The sequence below is a fragment of the Delphinus delphis genome, chromosome 2, assembly GCF_949987515.2.
Source record: "Delphinus delphis chromosome 2, mDelDel1.2, whole genome shotgun sequence".
Taxonomy (NCBI): domain Eukaryota; kingdom Metazoa; phylum Chordata; class Mammalia; order Artiodactyla; family Delphinidae; genus Delphinus; species Delphinus delphis.
The window spans coordinates 102,151,410-102,168,242 of NC_082684.1; the positions used below are offsets into that span (position 1 = coordinate 102,151,410).

Sequence of the window (16,833 nt, forward strand, 5' to 3'; positions counted from 1 at the left end):
TGCTTGCATAAATCCATTAGAATTTTGAAAGTGCGAGTTCTTTTTCTTAACACTAGTCTGTTTTTGCCAGCCCAGGGGTGTTAAGTAACCTTCATGTCTGCAGCAAAGTCGCTCTTACCCGTGATGAACACTGGGTGGCAGTGTGGTTCTGTAGCTCTGCAGAGGCCCAGAGGCTCTGGGAGTAGGATTTTTGGTGCTATCTCCCAGACGTGATTTTTCAGGAAAGGTGAGGTGATGGCTTAGTAGCTAAGCAGTATATTGATGACTCTGCTTCATTTAGAAAGTCGTGCGTTCAGCCACCATTTTCCCACAACATAGGTGACTCTGCAGCTGCTGTCTGGTGCCCGGCAGCCCAGTCTGCATTGTAGGGGGGGTGCATGTCTGTCTCTCCCAGTGGTGTTTTAACTCTACTTTCCCTTTCTTATCACTTTTCTTCCCGGTCTTCCCTCCTCTTTGTGCAGAAGTATTTTTGTTAACATCGCTGTCATCTCTCCCGGTTATGTAATGCCTTTTGTTCTTTTATTCCAAGCAGCCAGCGCAAGCCCTGGTGCCTGGAAATCAGGGATTCCAAACTGGCAGGGGATCCCATCAGTTCAACTCAGATTAGAACTCTGGCCACACTGCACATAAAACAGTCCAAAAATAAACATGTGATACCATTTTAAAGAAGACAGTGTTCCTTTGCCCTATGTCATCACAGTCTCTAGGTCCCCCAAGTAACCCCAAAGCCTAGAGAGTACGATTTATCTCATTAGGGGCCTCTCCCACGTGCTTGTCCCGTGGTGGCTCTTCCTATGCAACTGGCCATTTCCTGGTGGCCCGGGTGCCCTGTGCCTTCCCCCCATCACCCATTACCCACTGGGGCCCCGACCCTGAGAGCTGAGGGGGAGATCGCGTTCCCTGTGAGGCCAGCAGCCCTGGCATATGCAGCTGTGGTCCTAGAGCACACCCACCACTCTGGTGGCAAGCTGTTGGCCACCAGGCAGGCCGACCTCCCTTCTGCTTGGGGTCCACGGAAACTGTCCCACTTAGTCCCTCGGTTCCACTGAGAACAAGATGGGGCATGCAGTGGCTCTGAGACGTTCTTCCCCCAAGGAATCCCACCTCCCTCAAATGTCCAGGAGAGCTAAGACATCTGTACCATTTCTGTTTTGTTCCCGAAGACTCTGGGTACACCTTAAATAAGTACCTGCTCTGCTCTAACATCTTCAGGAGTAAAATTAACTGACCTTAGAGAGGACTGTTTTTTGTTGTTTGTTTTTTGAGAAGGAGAGTTTGGGATATCAGTTAAAGAAATATCTATCAAAACTTTTTGTTTTATGTGTATTTGGAGAGGCCCAATGAAGTGGGAATCTTGAGTATTTATTGGGTGAGTTTCAGTAAGCAGACAGGCACTTTGAGTAGCTTGGGCCCCAAACGACTGTTTCTCCCGCACACCCATTTACTTGGACCTGGAGTTTATAGGCTAATGGCCTTAAATGCCCTTTCCATGTTGACTCATCCACGCCAGCCAAGTCCTCACATGGCACAACCAGTAGTATATGTTTCCCTCATAATCCCTTCATTGCCCTTAAAACTTCCTGTTTTTGAAACCCTCTTGGGCTTTTCTCAGTCTTTTAATATACCACAAAATAATTTAAAGAAGGAAGTCTCCCTGTGGAATAAATGATATGGAGGGGAGCAGGTATCCCCAAAGGTGGTGGGAGATAAGGGGTGTTTGACTTTTCCAGCACAGCCTGAGCAACCCACTGGCAGCCTGTATAGGGTTCTAGAAGGGTTCGAGTTGATATTCCAGCACTTTTGCAGAAGTCCCCAATCATATAATTAATGGCACTGGTGCTGTAGACCTTTCATTTTGCCCTTTCTTGTCTCAAACCTGTACGATGACCGTGTAGAGATACTGTTTTTTGCACTGCCAAGGGTTGGGATTGTTGGAGAGCAATCTGACCAAATAAAACCCCCTGTGTGCGACACCGGCTCATGGGTCCAGTTAAATGTCCTACGTATAATGAATGCTCACTCGTGATCTTGACTTTTCAGAATGGACTTTGACGATGAAGATGGAGAAGGTCCCAGCAAATTTTCAAGGTGAGTTTACTTTATGTTCCCTAGATTTAAAGAAGCCAAGACCATTTATCACCTCATTGGGACCAACAGGGGTTTAAATGTCTTTCGTCATTGAAAGAAAGCCATTGCCTCTGGTCCGGGCACAGGTAACTATTAGCAAACCTGCCAACCCCAGCCTGGATGATCAAAAGTTAAGTAACGAATTATTAGCTCTTTTGGCTTTTTGAATTAAATACTGACTGCCCGTTTCAATGGATTCTTTTTTAAAAGACAGACCAAGAGTTCAAGTTTAGAAAAACAGTCAAGATAAAGCCTCTTTTTCTACCGTGGAAAATAAGGAGGAATATAAGAAACCTGGGTGGCCCTGTTCTGGATGTAGGATATAAAACTGGACCTTACGTTCCTAAGAGCTGTATCGCCCACTGGCCACAGGACAGCATCTCTAACTAGGCTCTGTGGGGCTGTCCTGAGAACAGACCGCCTCACAGAAGGATACTGGCCCGTGGGAGCCGGTGGTGGTAGATGTACTGCATACCTGAAGGGCAAGGCCGGCCCAGCCCCGTGGCTTTTTTTTTCTTTATTATCTTGTTCAAGTTACGGGAGGAAGTTTGGCAACACGGAGAAAAGGGCAAAGATCAGTCTTAGCAAAATGCCCATCTGTACCCAGTTTACTTATGGAAGGGCCTGCCTTGACATTCCTCCCCCGCTGCCCCATCAAAGCACTCCTAATTCCTGGTGGTTGATGCGTTTGAAAACGTACCCCAGGTTACGGGTACCTTTCTCCGGTACGCACAGTCCACAGTTTGGATTGACAACCTCGGTTATTTTATAAGTGTTTTTAGCAGAATGATGTCCGTATTGAGCCCCGGACCCATGGCCTCCGCCAGTTTGCTCATCCCCATGCAGTTACTTTTGGTTGGCTACCTTTTACCCGTGTTGTGGGTGTGGATTGAGCACCCCTTCCCCAAATCCAAGAGGAACATGCGTCTCGTTCCTGTTCCTGGGCTTCCTGGCATCTCCAAGTCCATAGAAAGTCTTGTCACTTGAGACGCTTTCCTCCCCGAGAACTTTGCCTTCCATCCTCTCCGCTCCGCTTGGGTGAGAAGGACAGGGAAGGTGGAGCACGCTTTGACCTCGAATGACCCCGGAGTTTCTAATCAAATCAAGACACGAGTTTCAACAACAAAAGCGTGTATTCGTTTTCCCTTGGTGCAGACAGAACCCCAGCTTAGATGTCCACCCATTTCTTAGGATAAGTTTTAATAGCAGGGAGTGCTTTGTTCCCGAAAAGAGAGCTAGCCTCGGAAATGAGGGCCCACATCTCCCCAGCCTAGTTTGCGCTCGCCTTACACAGCCTCCCTTTACAAGGAAACAATGACCTGTGGTTTCTTGGATCAGAATTCCCCTTGAGATAACATTCCATCGCTTGTTGACCTCAGGAAATGATGGTTCCTGGGTCTCAGAACAGAGGGAGGAAGAGAGACGAGGAGTGACGTTTGTTTGACATGGAAGATCAGTGTCAGTGATGAAATAACAGTGCAGGGACACAGAGAGCTCATTGTTTGAGGTCCCATCAGGAGGAAACAGAAACCCTAGACTCTGAAACTGTCTTGTAAGCCCGCCAGTGAGTCAGGTTGTACATAGTCAGGGTTCAAACCTAGGCTTCTGGGAACCGTATCCTTTCCCCTGCACATGGAAAATAAGAGGGAACGATGGGACATGCTTCCAACATACACTGGTACCCGCGGAAGCCTGGGCCCACTTCAGTGTGTGACCGTCGGAGAGTTGATGGACCTGTCAGCCGGAGGGGGCATCTGAGCTGCTCCCAGCTGGGGAGGCGACTGAGGCTACCCGCCCTCCGCTTTGCGAGCTGTTCTGGCAGCTGTCCAGGAGAGGGTCGGAGAGACTGCTGCAGGCCGTCTCCTGCCGGTGGCGGGCATGGCCTGCCTCGGGGCCACTTCTGTTTCCCGCTCCTGTGCTTACAATCAGCCTAGGGAGCCCTTGGGCGAGGCCCTGCCAGAGAGGGTGGCTGAGATGCGGGCATCTCACCAGCAGAATTTGCTGTCTCAGAATCGGGCCAGGGTGCTAGGCTGTGATTTCTGTCCCCCTGCTGTGTGTGCAGCCAGCTTTCCCAGGGCTTCTCAAGGGTGGTCCCAACTCAAACGTCCGGCCTCTCGTCAGACGTCGTGTCTCAGTTTCGGATATGGGAAATGCGGTCACAGCCACATAGGAGGTAAATCAATTGGGTTTGGTTCCTGCCTGATCACAGCAGGTCTCAGGAAGAACAAGGTAGTAGCCATGAAGCTGCCCACAGCCACCTAACCACACACATGCACACACGTGCACATGTGCGTGTGTGTACCCAGCCGCTGCACACAGGTACACACATATGCACGCGCACATGCGCACACACGTGTGTTCCAGGGCCAGAAATGCCCTGAGGGCCGCTGCACCATCCCCAGGCCTCAGCCCTCCTTTCCACACCGGTTCATGCCGCTCTGGGGGCTGTGGGACGCAGGACAGGGCTCTGCTGACCCCGGATGCTTCCCACCTCCCACACAAAGTTACGGGCAACCTGGTGGGCAGAAGCCAGTCTGCAGGGGCGGAGGATCGTACTGGGGGATGCAGAATTGAAGCCTGGGGGAGACAGCTCGTTGAGCAGCTTGGATGTGGATAAAAAAGGAAGAGGGCATTTGGGGCTTGGGGAGGGAGACCACTCTTAAGGATGGGAAGGGACCATGAGCACATGTCCACGGGGAGGGGGAAGAGTGAGTATAACCGGGGATTTGGAAGGTTCTGGAGTGGGGTTGGGGAGAGATGGGTCAAGGGAGTGGGGAAGGGGAGGGATAGCTCCAAGCCCAGCAGGGGGACGACCCATCCTTGGCCGCAGAGAGGAGGAGCTGCAAGTGCAGCTGAGTGTGATGCTGCTGGGTGTCCGGAGAGTTGAGGGGTTCATTCTGATGGTTCCTCCTCTCTGGTTAAGCAGAGGCCGTGTGCTGTCAGGGGCAGAGGCTTAATGGTGCGCCTGAGAGAGAAGTTTGGGATGCCTGGGTGGAAGAGATGTACGAACTGTACCGTAGACCCCACACCCTAGCACACTGTGTTAGCGTGCGGTTTTCCCCCAGTAGCGCCCAGCTGGTTGGATGCCGGGGGATGCAGACGGCCTGTGCACTCAGGCCCGGGGGGTCCAGCAGGGGGGCGGGGTCAGCAAGGTGGTTGATGTTGATGAGAGGGCCGTTGAAGAGGTCAAGCTACAGGTCCAGCTGCAGAAGGAAGAAAGGCCAGGAGCAGAGAGAAGGGAGGGTTGATGACCTGGGAGAACATGGAGGGGAGTAGACTGGAATACAGCTCGTGCCACCCCACGTTCGTGGTCTGCAATTTCAGTCGGGGTCTAACGTTTTTACCTCCGTTTCCTCCATTAGCCTCGTTGGAATTCAACCTGGGGCATCCCAGACTTCCCTCTCAGGCACACCTGTAAGCCTCTGCCCACTGCAGATGAACGAAGAACCTTCTGCTTTTGTGGGAATCTGAGGGAGCTGGAGAAGCAGCGGGTGTGTTCACGAAGTGGGGAGTCGCAGCTCTGGGAGAGGTTGGCCGAGGCTCAGGGGTGGGGGGATGGCTGCTGGAGAAGAAGGGGGACGCGGAAGGTGGTACAGCCGGGCGGGCTGGTGCAGGTCCCCGCTGTCGCCTGGGTGGCTGGTGGGGACGGTGACAAGGAGCCTGGAGGGTGGTCGAGACAGGTATGTGGGAGCGTCAGGGGAGTGGGCGTTCGGAGCCGGCCTTCCTTCCCAGGCTGGGCTTCACCTCACGCCTCTGGGAATTCCAGTTGCCAAGTCATCCTCCTGCCATCAGTTGGGGTTGAGCTCTCCATCTCTGGGAAAACTGATTATACACCAGGAAGTGTTTCTCCGAAGATGAATCTCCCGGGGGGGGGGGGGTGAGTGGGGCTGGACCCGCCTTCGGGGAGGCCAGCGTGAGCCCCTCCCTGACCCCGTCCCCTCGCGGACAGCCCTGGTCTCCCTGGGAGGCGCTCGCAAATCCTGCCCAGCAGATCCAGCATCCCTACACTCGAGGAGAGGCCAGAGCTCTTCCATCATGCTGAGCGGCTCAGGGTTCTTCCTACTTTAATGCCCCCTTGGTGGATAATCTAGTGAGTCCCAAAATCTCCTCTTGTGCCTGCAGCTGGGCTCAGTGGCGTCCTTTTTTTTTTTTTTTTTAATTCTTTTTTGTTGTTGTTTCTTTGTTTTTTTCATTTTGGCTGCGCTGAGCGGCATGCGAGATCTTAGTTCCCTGACCAGGGATCGAACCCGCGCCCCCTGCATTAGTAGTGCGGAGTCTTAACCACTGGATCGCCAGGGAAGTCCCTCAGTGGCGTCTTGAATACTGTTTCATACACAGGACAGCTGGCATCCCAGAGCTGTCATCAAGAGAGTCAACTTTACACACCATGCTCTCCGTGTGACTTACATATATGTACATACACGTGTACGTGTATGTGTGTAATGTTCATTAAAACAGAAGAGTGGAAACATGAAAACTAGAGATCTTTTTAAATGTTGGGTTTATATCTTAGGAACAACCAAGTGTTCACTCCCAAACCCTTCATTTTTGTCGCTACGTGCTATCAACCATGTTCACACTCATTCTGCACCCTTTCTCAGAAGACCCAGGAGATCTCGCAGGGAGTTCTCACATCTGTTACTGTGAATTCTACTATAGTGCATGGGACCATCTACAAACCTGGAACTAAAAGACCTCGTTGATGAATTTTATTAGTCTCTCTTCCACCCTTCACCCTTCACCCTTCGAGGACCGGCTCCAATTGACCTTCCCGAGGTTCCATCCATCATCTGTGTGACTCTCAGCTGTTCCCTGGGGACACAGTGTCACCCAATTGCAGCAGTCCAGGAGTCCTTATATTTTTTTGTAGGGTTTTTGCCAGTGAACCTCTGACATTATCTAAAAGTAAAGCTGCCCACGCTAGGAAAGTTTCCACAGAATTGACTTTTCCTTTTTCATCACACCCATTTTGATATTTTCCTCTTGGTTTTGTGCAGTATTTACGCTTGTGGGCATTTTGTTTCCTGGCTCTGTGGGTTGCGATGATGTTTTAGTTTAATCTTTCCCTGGGAATCTACCACCCTGTTTTATTTAGAGCTCTGATATCAAAACCCCATTGATAAGGGAAAACTATGCAACGTGGGCTTGTCCTGCAGAGATCTTTCCTGGCAGAAAAAGAAAAAGATTGTCATGTCCCAGAATTCTCAGTCTGTCCATCTTAGCTGAGAGAGCTGAGCATTTTGTTTCGAGGTGGGAAGATGCTCAAAGTGCTTCTGATGCAGAGAGGGCAGCTGGGAAGGAGCAAGGATTGCCTTTTTTTTTTTTTTTTCTACTTATTTATTTATTATTTGGGGCTGTATTGGGTCTTCGTTGCTGCGCACGGGCTTCCTCTGTTTGCAGCGAGCGGGGCCTACTCTTCGTTGCAGTGCACAGACCCCTGATTGCGGTGGCTTCTCTTGTTGCGGGGCACGGCCACTAGAGCGCGGGGGCTTCAGTAGATGCGGCACATGGGCTTTAGAGCACAGGCTCAGTAGTTGCGGCTTAGGGTCTTAGTTTCTCCGCGGCATGTGGGATCTTCCCGGACCAGGGCTCGAACCCGTGTCCCCCACATTGGCAGGCGGATTCTTAACCACTGCGCCACCAGGGAAGCCTGGATTGCCCTTTTCTGTTGGACTTCATCTTATCAGTAACCTTGTGGGGGACACCCTGGATTGGCCGTGTGGACTCCGTTTAGAGCAGGGAGAGATTCAGCTGAGCCTTCTGACACTGCCGAGTAAACACCCAAGGTGAGCACTGCCAACCTTCCCAAACATTCTCCTTGCCTCAACAGCCTTCGTTCTTTTTTTTCTGGACTGTGATTTTCTTTTCTTCCTTTCTTTTTTTTTTTAGTTGGAGTGTAGTTGCTTTACAATGTTGTATTAGTTTCTGCTGTACAGCAAAGTGAATCAGTCACATGTATACATATATCCCCTCCTTTTTAGATTTCCTTCCCATTTAGGTCATCACAGAGCATTGAGTAGAGTTCCCTGTGCTATACAGCAGGTTCTCATTAGTTATCTATTTTATACATAGTAGTGTGTATATGTCAATCCCCATCTCCCAATTTGTCCCACCCCCGCTTTCCCCCTTGGTGTCCATAGTTTGTTCTCTACTTCTGTGTCTCTATTTCTGCTTTGCAAATAAGTTCGTCTGTACCTTTTTTCTAGATTCCACTTATAAGCAATATTATACGATATTTGTTTTTCTCTTTCTGACTTATTTCACTCAGTATGACAATCTGTAGACCATCCATGTTGTTGCAGATGGCATCATGTCGTTCTTTTTTATGGCTGAGTAATATTCCATTGTATATAGGTAGCACATCTTCTTTCTCCATTCCTCTGTCGATGGACATTTAGGTTGTTTCCATGCCCTAATAGCGCCACAGTAAACGTTGGGGTGCATGCGTCCTTTCGAATTATGGTTTTCTCTGGGTATATGTCCAGGTGTGGGATGGCTGGGTTCGGTGGTAGCTCTATTTTTAGTTTTCTGAGGAACCTCTATATTGTTCTCCATAGTGGCTTCGACAGCCTTAGCTCTTATGAACCAGTGAAGTCTGGCAGAGAAGTTGGGTAGAACCTGGCATGGTGTAGCCCATGAGCAACCAAATTACTGGGGGGTTTAGCTTGAGACCTTCTTGTCGTTTCAGTGGGTTGGGGTTAGGATTGGAGTTAGAACGCTTTGGGATGAACTCCTTTCAGGTGGAGCCAACCCTCTGCCCTCAGGCCCATCTGGACCAGTCACCCCTTCGTAGATGTTGGGCTCTCGTGCCACTGACTTCAGTTTTGATGCCCTTCTTTCCTTGCTCAGCAACCCCAGCTCCTCCCGCTTTTCTCCTGCAGAGACTAACCTAGATTTGCAATGACAGTACCTGGATAACCCCAGACTTTGTGGAGAAGGGGAGGAAATCGTTTCTGGAGTCGTAAGTAGTCCTGAGCTGTGTCTCTCTAGAAGCCGCCAGGCCTTTTCTTCCCCATAGAGCCTTAGGTATCTTTGCCTGTCAGTCTCCCCGGCTGTTCCAGCTCTGAGGCTGGGACCAGTCAGCGCTCTCCTGAGGAGCCTAGTTCAAATCCTGGGACGTCAGTACCTCTCTGAGCTCAGGGTCGTCTTCCACAAAGGGCGGTCCTGAGGACCAGAGCAGTGACCAGTGGGAGAGGCCTTGGGAGGCTGTGGGGGAAGTGATCCCACCGGAATGGGGGTGATCAGAGACTGGGCCTGGGCCTCCTCTTTGCAGGACCTGGGCTTTCTCAGACTCCATCTCCCTGTGTCTTGGGTGAGCCTTATCTTCGGCCTAAACACCGGGGTATCTTGCAGCTGCTTTGCAGAAAACCATGCCGTGGATGGCTCCTGGGGGCGGGGTTCCTGCCTCCTTCCCAAGGAGGAAGCATCTTTTGCTCCTTCTGCAGAAGCCTTGGAGCCCAGGGAAACTGCCTCGCTGGACATGCCTCTGTGGGTCCCCTCCGCAGGGCCTGTGACCAGCGTCACCGTGGGGCTGCCCAAAATGCCCTCCTCGGGCCTTCATGGCTCTCACGGTGCCCTGCCCTGCCACCCAGGAAGGGCTGGGCAGGACAGGAAGGGTGTTCCCTGAAAGCTTGCAAGATACAGTCTCCCTCCTGGTGTCAGGGAGGAGGAGCCAGGGCCAGTCTGAGCCTGAGGCTGCTGTCAGCCAGCAAGGACTCGTGTGGAAACCCCCCAAAATCTGGAACGCCCCCCCAAATCCTCCCCCCATGGTCAGGATGGTTCCCCATCCCAGTCCCGAAGGACAGATGGTCTGCACCTCTGCAAAGGGTCTCCTCCCACAGTCTGACTCCCCCCGGCTGGAGGGGACGGATGCTTCTTTCGCGTGAGAAGTGCTGAAGACCTTTACCGAATCAGACCTTTCCTGCTGCTTGGCCGTGTGTATCCAAGTGGACAGAAGAGGCGTTTTGCTTGTTTCCTGCTGGTCTGTTGTTGAGACCATGGTGGCCTGGAGAGCAGCGCGTGTGTCAGGAGGTGGCGGTGGAAGCTGGGGTGTCATAGAGGAACGTGGCCCTGGTCCCACCTGGAGCAGGGCTGCTCTACCAACAGTCCTGTCACCTGTGGAGCTACTAAGCTGGCAATGGCGGGGGGTGGGTGTCAGCACTGACTTCTCAGGTTTGGGACCTGGCCGTGTGGGTGACCAGGCCGAGAGGGAGCTGGTCGTGTCCCTGATGGTGTCAGGCTGTCTGCCACCCCCAGGGCTCACAGCTGGTGACAAGAGCAAAGAGAGGCAGCTGGAGGACTTAGGTTTACCACACGCTCCTCTCAGCCAGGCCTGCCTAAGGGGCACGCAGGGTCTTGGGGCCCTCGGGTTCCTGGAGGTTTCTCGGGACTTTTGTTGTAAGTCCTGTTTGTTCGTAAGTCCAGCAGAGTTAGCCTAGGTCCCCAACTAACACAGTCGACTCTCTAGTACTGTACTGGAATAGGTTTATAATACTTATCACACAAATAATACATAAAAGACAAACACAAAAAATAAAGAAAACATTTTGACTCTTAACAATACGGTACCTTGAAAAGTACAGTAGCACAGTACAACAGCTGGCATCCAGGGGCTGGCATGGAGTGAACAGGCAAGAAGAGTTACTGACTGGAGGAGGGCGAGGAGGTGGGAGATGCTAGAGCTGAAGGATCGTCAGCAACAGGAGACGGAGGACGAGCTGCGATGTCACTCACGCCTGACGTGGATGGCACAGGTTCTGGTTCCTCGCTGGAATCAGATGCACGTTCGCGTCTTTGAAAGTTCGAAACTTGAAGGTTTGTATGTGGGGGACTCGCTGTGCACAGGGGCTGTGTCTTTGCCTGCCCACTCTCTGTTGCCTCTGCTGGTCTGTCAGCGTCTGTCCTGCCTGCCCGCCCCCAGCGCTCAGACCCTGAGGTGTCCCGGGTGTCTCGGGTCTGTGGTGACCGGGAGACCTGGCCCCGGCGTGGAGCTGTCCTGTCCGTCTGCCTGTGCAGGTCTGTCGTTCCCTTCCCACCAGAGATGGGAGACTCAGCTGCCATCCGCGGAGTTGAAGGAAGATCTTTATTGAGATTTCCAAAGCAGCCCTATTTTGTATTTAATCAGGATGGACGTGTATCTCACTGCTCCGATTACCCTTAGGAGGTCAGCCTTGGGAGCCAAGTTGGAAGAGAAACCCCAGGCAGCGTGCAGCTGCACTTCCTCTTTCTTGCCCTTAGTTTCTGCAACCGTGTTCCTGGGCCAGGCTGGGGGCCCTCTTGTCCCAGCAGAGGTGTTATAGCCGACGGCTGTGCCTGCATCCTCAGCTGTCACTGCTGCAGAGCCCTTGCCCCATGCCCACGTACAGAGGGGCTCATTGCTTTATTGATGCTGCACGTGGGGCACACGAAACTCAGATGCCAAGGGCACAGGCTGCCCCTGCAGCTCCTCCAAGCAGACCCCGCATCGGCCCACACCCTGTGAAGGATGTGGCCTGGGTCCTGGGGACACTTCCTTCTGTTTTCCCAAGAGGGTGTTTTTCCTGTTTCTTGCCTCCGTGATCTTTCAAAACGGACCTATATATACATACATGTATATGAATAGACATATACGTATTTTAATAGATTCCGTAGCTACACTCATTTATCTTGTTGCTAGGTAACTGGCAGCTCTTCGTCATTTTGACCTTCTGTTGATAACTCAGTCTTATTTCGTGAAACGATTGGAGCATTTTCTGCACTGGTCAGTCAATACAGTCGGTTTTAAACAGTTGCCCTCGCGTCTCCGTCAAGCACCTGATGTCACGAGTTGGGTTTATCCAGTGCAGGGATGAAATTGCTTTAGATCCATGTTTAAGAACTTCACAAAGACTCTTCCCCCCAGATGTTTACAAGGCGAGATGGTCTGTGGCTCTTTTGGAAATAGGATCAGAAGCAGGCGTGCCCTGGTCCAGTCTTGGCGCGGTTGCTGTGGTAGCTAGCCAGGGGCTTGGACTTGGCCCTGTGGGTCTGGGGCATCACTGAAGGGCTGGAAAGGGAAGAGCTGGGTTTGCGTCTTTAGAAATATCCACCCAGTCACAGCACGCAGACTGAACTGAGGGCGATGAGATGAAAGAGGTGACCAGACTGCGGAGGCTGGTGGCACCGAGTTGAGGGGGCGAGAAGTGGTACCAGCCGGTGGGCGTGGGCCGGGAGAAGGTAGAAGAGAACCGGCAGGTATTTAGAAAAGATCTGACGCAGACCGAGTGTGAGGGGAAGAAGCACTTCACTGTGGGCTGCCCTGAAGGTGAGGAAGAGGGGACAGCGCATTCCTGTGCTATGAGGCGAGTAAAGGAGCTGAGCGCCTGCTGGAACACAGGGCGGAAAAGTGGGTGGGCCCCGACGTGGGGTGCAGGGGGGGTCCTAAAAATCAAGCTGAGGAGGTGGAACTTAGACGGCAAGCCGTAGGAGCAAGTTAGGGTTCGGGAGTGTCTCTGAGCAGGAGATACGGGGAAGCATGTCCAGGGCCCCCCGGCAGGGATGTGCATCCCGCATCGTAATGTACTGTTCCTGCGTGGCCAGAGTTTCTGTCCGAGACACCCTTCAGCAGTCCCAGGCAGCGTTCTCTGCACACCGTCTCCGCTCCTGTCTGCCTCGATGAGGTGCAGGCTGGCAGGGTGGAGAGCACGCCCCCGAGCGAGCTCACCCAGGCCCTCCCGGTGTACAGTGCACAGTGGGCCAGCGGCTCCAGGCCACCTGTGACAGGTGTGTGTGGAGGGCACAAGTGGGTGATGGTGATGAAGACTGGGGCACACAGGAGTCCCCTGACCAATTGCCCCCTTCTCCCCACTGCCCCGTCTCTGTGATGGACCCCCTCTGCTTGGTTGTCTTTACTCTCTCCACAGTATACGAGCCCCCGCCCAGGAACCTGAGAGCCGAGAGCCGTTTCTCCCGAACAGCGGGCATCCTCCCTTGCCCCGTGCAGCAGGGGTGCTTGGGCTGCCTCCGGCTGTTTCCTGTGCTCCCTAGTCCGCTGCCAAGGGCCCTCACTATGGGCAGGAGGGGAGACCTTGCCCCAGGAGTCCCCTTGCTGGCCTCAGCTGCCCTCTCCTTCTGCCTCCCCGCAGGACTCACCCACCTCCGAACCTCTCCCCAGCAGCCCGCTGAGGGGCGTGGGAGACCCAGGCCCTGTTACCAGCCCAGCTTCTCACGCTCCTGGTTGCTCGGCCCTCTCCTCCAAGCCCCAGGACCGCCCCTGCACCCAGGCCTGTCTGCTCCTGCCCACAGAGGCTGCATCCCAATTCCAGCCCTTTCTTTGATCCTGCTGATTCTCCCCCCAGAATACGCCCCCTTTACCTGCTCCCTCCCAGCTCCTCCCCCAGCCCTTCCAGGAGCACCTCCCCCTCTCCTCTCTTATTCTCTCCTGGGGTCTTTACTTTCCATGTGCCTCTGGGAGCATTTAATCCCATCCTGCCTTCATTTCTACTATGCAAGGTGATGTTTTACCATCCTAACTGGTACTTAGCTGCTTTAGGATAGGAGCGGGGCATTCCCTGGTTCCTTCGTCCCCTCCCCCTTGTGCGCCGGCTCAGTGCTTTTTGTATAGAAGGTGCTCACCGGGCCGCCCGGCTTAGCTCCTCCCCCTTGGTTTGTGGTGTTCACGTGACCCCTGCCTGTGATCAGGCCTGCCTGGCGTCTGCTCCCAGCCTGGGAGGGTGGGGTGCGAAGCCCCATGGATACATGCAGTGTGTGAGGCAGCCTTGCCTGGGGTGCTTCCTTTCTTGCTTAGTGTCACCCTCATACTCTGAGCACCTGTGAAACCCTAAATCCTACAACGGACGTGTGATGTACTTTTAGACAGTTCTTTTATCCAAGGTGACAGCTTTGTCTCAGTGTCGTTGAACTGGGTTGGCTGTCACTCCCTTTCAAGCCTAGAGGTGATAATCTCGAGACAGAAACATGCTATCATCCCTTTTGCTAGTTTAGCATCTTAACACGTCAGCGAGGGTTGCTCTCAGAATTCCTGGCAGTGCTGGGCTTTTTAATTGGCTCTCCATTGTTTAGTGAGCGGGATGCACCTGTTCTGTTACTAAGCTGCAGAAGATGTGCAGCACATAGTGCGAAGGCTTGTTCACAACTCGATGTGACGTAGGTCTGTGGCGTGGCTGTTCAGTGACACCAAGAATGGCAAGGCTAGACATGTTTCTCACTGCGGGTCAAAGTAAACCACGTATTTGAGCAGACGGTAACTACATGCGGTGTGTGTGCACGTGTGTGTGTGCGCGCACACGTAGCATGTACAGATCCGTGGGTGCACGTGGAAAGCATGTTGAGTTCACTTTGATGCCTGAAGGATAATGTCTTCATTCTTTATGCTTATTAAGAAGTACTTAGGTACATGGGATCAGTGGAAAGCTTTGAGTACATATTTAGAGGTGAGTCTGAGGCATCTGTAGAAGCCTGTCCCCACCCCACCCCCCGAGAAAGAAACTTGCTAATGTGTCGGGGAGCTGCTCTGCCCAAGATGTGTTCAAAGCCACTGAATTAGCCATTACGAGCTAGTCTTTTGATGACTTGGCATTAACGATGTACGTGCCGTTTTACACCGTCAGACAGTAACCCCCAGTCTGATCCTTCTCTTTCCCCCTCCCCTGATCTCGTGCTTTCGGGAAGAGAGAACCACAGTGAGATTGAAAGGAGGCGGCGGAACAAGATGACGCAGTACATCACCGAGCTCTCTGACATGGTCCCCACGTGCAGCGCGCTGGCCCGGAAGCCAGACAAGCTCACCATCCTGCGCATGGCCGTCTCGCACATGAAGTCCATGCGGGGCACCGGGAACAAGTCCACAGACGGCGCCTACAAGCCTTCGTTCCTGACGGAGCAGGTACCCCGTTCGTCCCTCGCCTGCGTGCTTTTCTTCCCCGGTAATGGCATCATTGGAAGGGGAGAGAATGATTGACAGCATCGCCAAGATGAAATAAGCTACGTGGGGAAACAGGGTTAAAGGCTGAGGTAGGGACGAAACCAGGGGATTTTATTTCCATTCTTCACTAGGAAACGCTCTTCCAGGGGTGTTTGTCTGATTTTGCGTCCTCTGCTTTTTAAATTTCCCATGTACCTTAATAAGGCATCACTCAAAAAAAAGACATTGTGCTTAGCATGCTAATATAGGAAAAAGCCAAGCAAAACCACAGTTCTTCTGTGGTAGAATAGCGGTGGTGATCATGATGGCGATCAACGTTTTGGTAGCCGTCACAACAATCATAGTGGCAAGGATCCTAACAGCCAGCACTTAGGCCTCTGCCCTGAGCCGGGGTCAAAGTCAGATCTTTCTGTGCAGGATTTCATTCAATCCTTATTCTAGCCCGAGGAGGAAGCCTCTGTAATTCATCCCTGCTTTAGAGATGAGCAAGTGGACTGGAGGCTTAGAGAGCGTCAGTCCCCTGCTCAGTGGCGGGGCCAGGAGTTGACACAGGTTGGTCAGACCCCAAAACCATGTATTTAACAGCTGTACTAGGAGCTGCATAGTTGGGAAGAGCAAACCCAGGAAATGGTCAGTGGGAAGTATTTTGTAACTTGACCGTTCCCTGCGCTGGAAGGCCTGTGTTCTGGGCCATGGTTCTTCTCCATGCTGGTCAGTAGTAGCGCAGATCATCAGATGCCCTCAGCTTCTGTTTGCTCACCTGTGGATGAACATGAGCTCTCTGCCTTCCTGACTCTGAGGGGTACTGCAGGATAAAGGAGATGATGGACTTGAGAGCACTTTGTATATGGTGCAGGCAGGGGAAAGAGAAGTGATGTGCTGTCGGGGATGCAGGTAGGAAGTGTTAGGTCTCGTCGGGGGCTTCTCGGGAGAGAGCTGGCCCTGGCAGGCTGTGAAGGAGCCCCAGAAGATGCACAGAAACGGGAGAGGAAGGGATTCGACACGAGCAGACCAGTGAGCACAGAGCCTTGGAGGAACAGGTGAGGAAGGCGTGTCCAGAGACAGAATCGTTTATTGTGCCAGTGTGAAGAATCCGTTCATGTCACAGGACTTAGGTTTAGAAAAAGAGCAAAGGGAGAGGAGCTAACGTGTATTCCTGTGTGGCAGGCATTTTAGCAAGGGCTTGGGTCATCCCAGGGCCCACGTGTTCCTCACCTCGAGGTGTGAGGAGGTGTGGCAGCAGAGTGACCCTCGCTGGGAGGCCACGGGGCCCGGTGGTCCAGGGCACAGGGCCCAACCTCTTTCCACCTCTGTAAAAGGACCACAGTGATGGCTCCCACCGGGCAGGGTCGTGGAGACAGGTCAGGGAGGCAGCAGAGGAGAATGTTTAACACGGGGCTGCAGTGGAATGAAGGATGGAGAGCTGGCAGGTGAGCAGACAGAAATGCATTATGACCACTAGGATCGTGAAAAGCTTTTTCTCTGCATTTCTTTAATCCTTACGTGGACCTGCCAGGGTCCATATTTGACATTAATCTCTTTACCTGTAAGTGACTCAGGATTAAGAAAGTGAAGAGAAGAGAGAAGGCAGTTATGCAAGTTACATGAGTCCTTCCCATCTTTCTCTCTCGGTTCCCAGGTAGGTTGTTGATGACAACAGCAGCTACAAGTGTTAAGCGCCTACTGTGTGCCAAGCCTTTACTAAGTCCTTCACATGTAAGATCTCACTGAACCTCACAGAATCTCACTGAAGAAAACGTGTGAAGAAATGGAAGCCGAAGATGCTCAGTAGGGAGCCCAGACTT

At 52.6% G+C, this 16,833-nt stretch overlaps 1 protein-coding gene across 4 annotated transcripts in view; it reads left to right on the forward strand.

Annotated features, from left to right (window-relative positions):
- Positions 1-16,833, forward strand: part of ARNT2 (aryl hydrocarbon receptor nuclear translocator 2) — a 195,872-nt gene that overhangs the window by 53,679 nt on the left and 125,360 nt on the right. For all 4 annotated transcript variants that reach the window (XM_060005327.1, XM_060005330.1, XM_060005328.1 and 1 more), the window contains exons 3-4: positions 2,041-2,088; positions 14,776-14,989. In XM_060005327.1, coding sequence (XP_059861310.1) covers positions 2,041-2,088; positions 14,776-14,989 — 262 coding nt within the window. The remainder of the gene's footprint in view (positions 1-2,040; positions 2,089-14,775; positions 14,990-16,833) is intronic.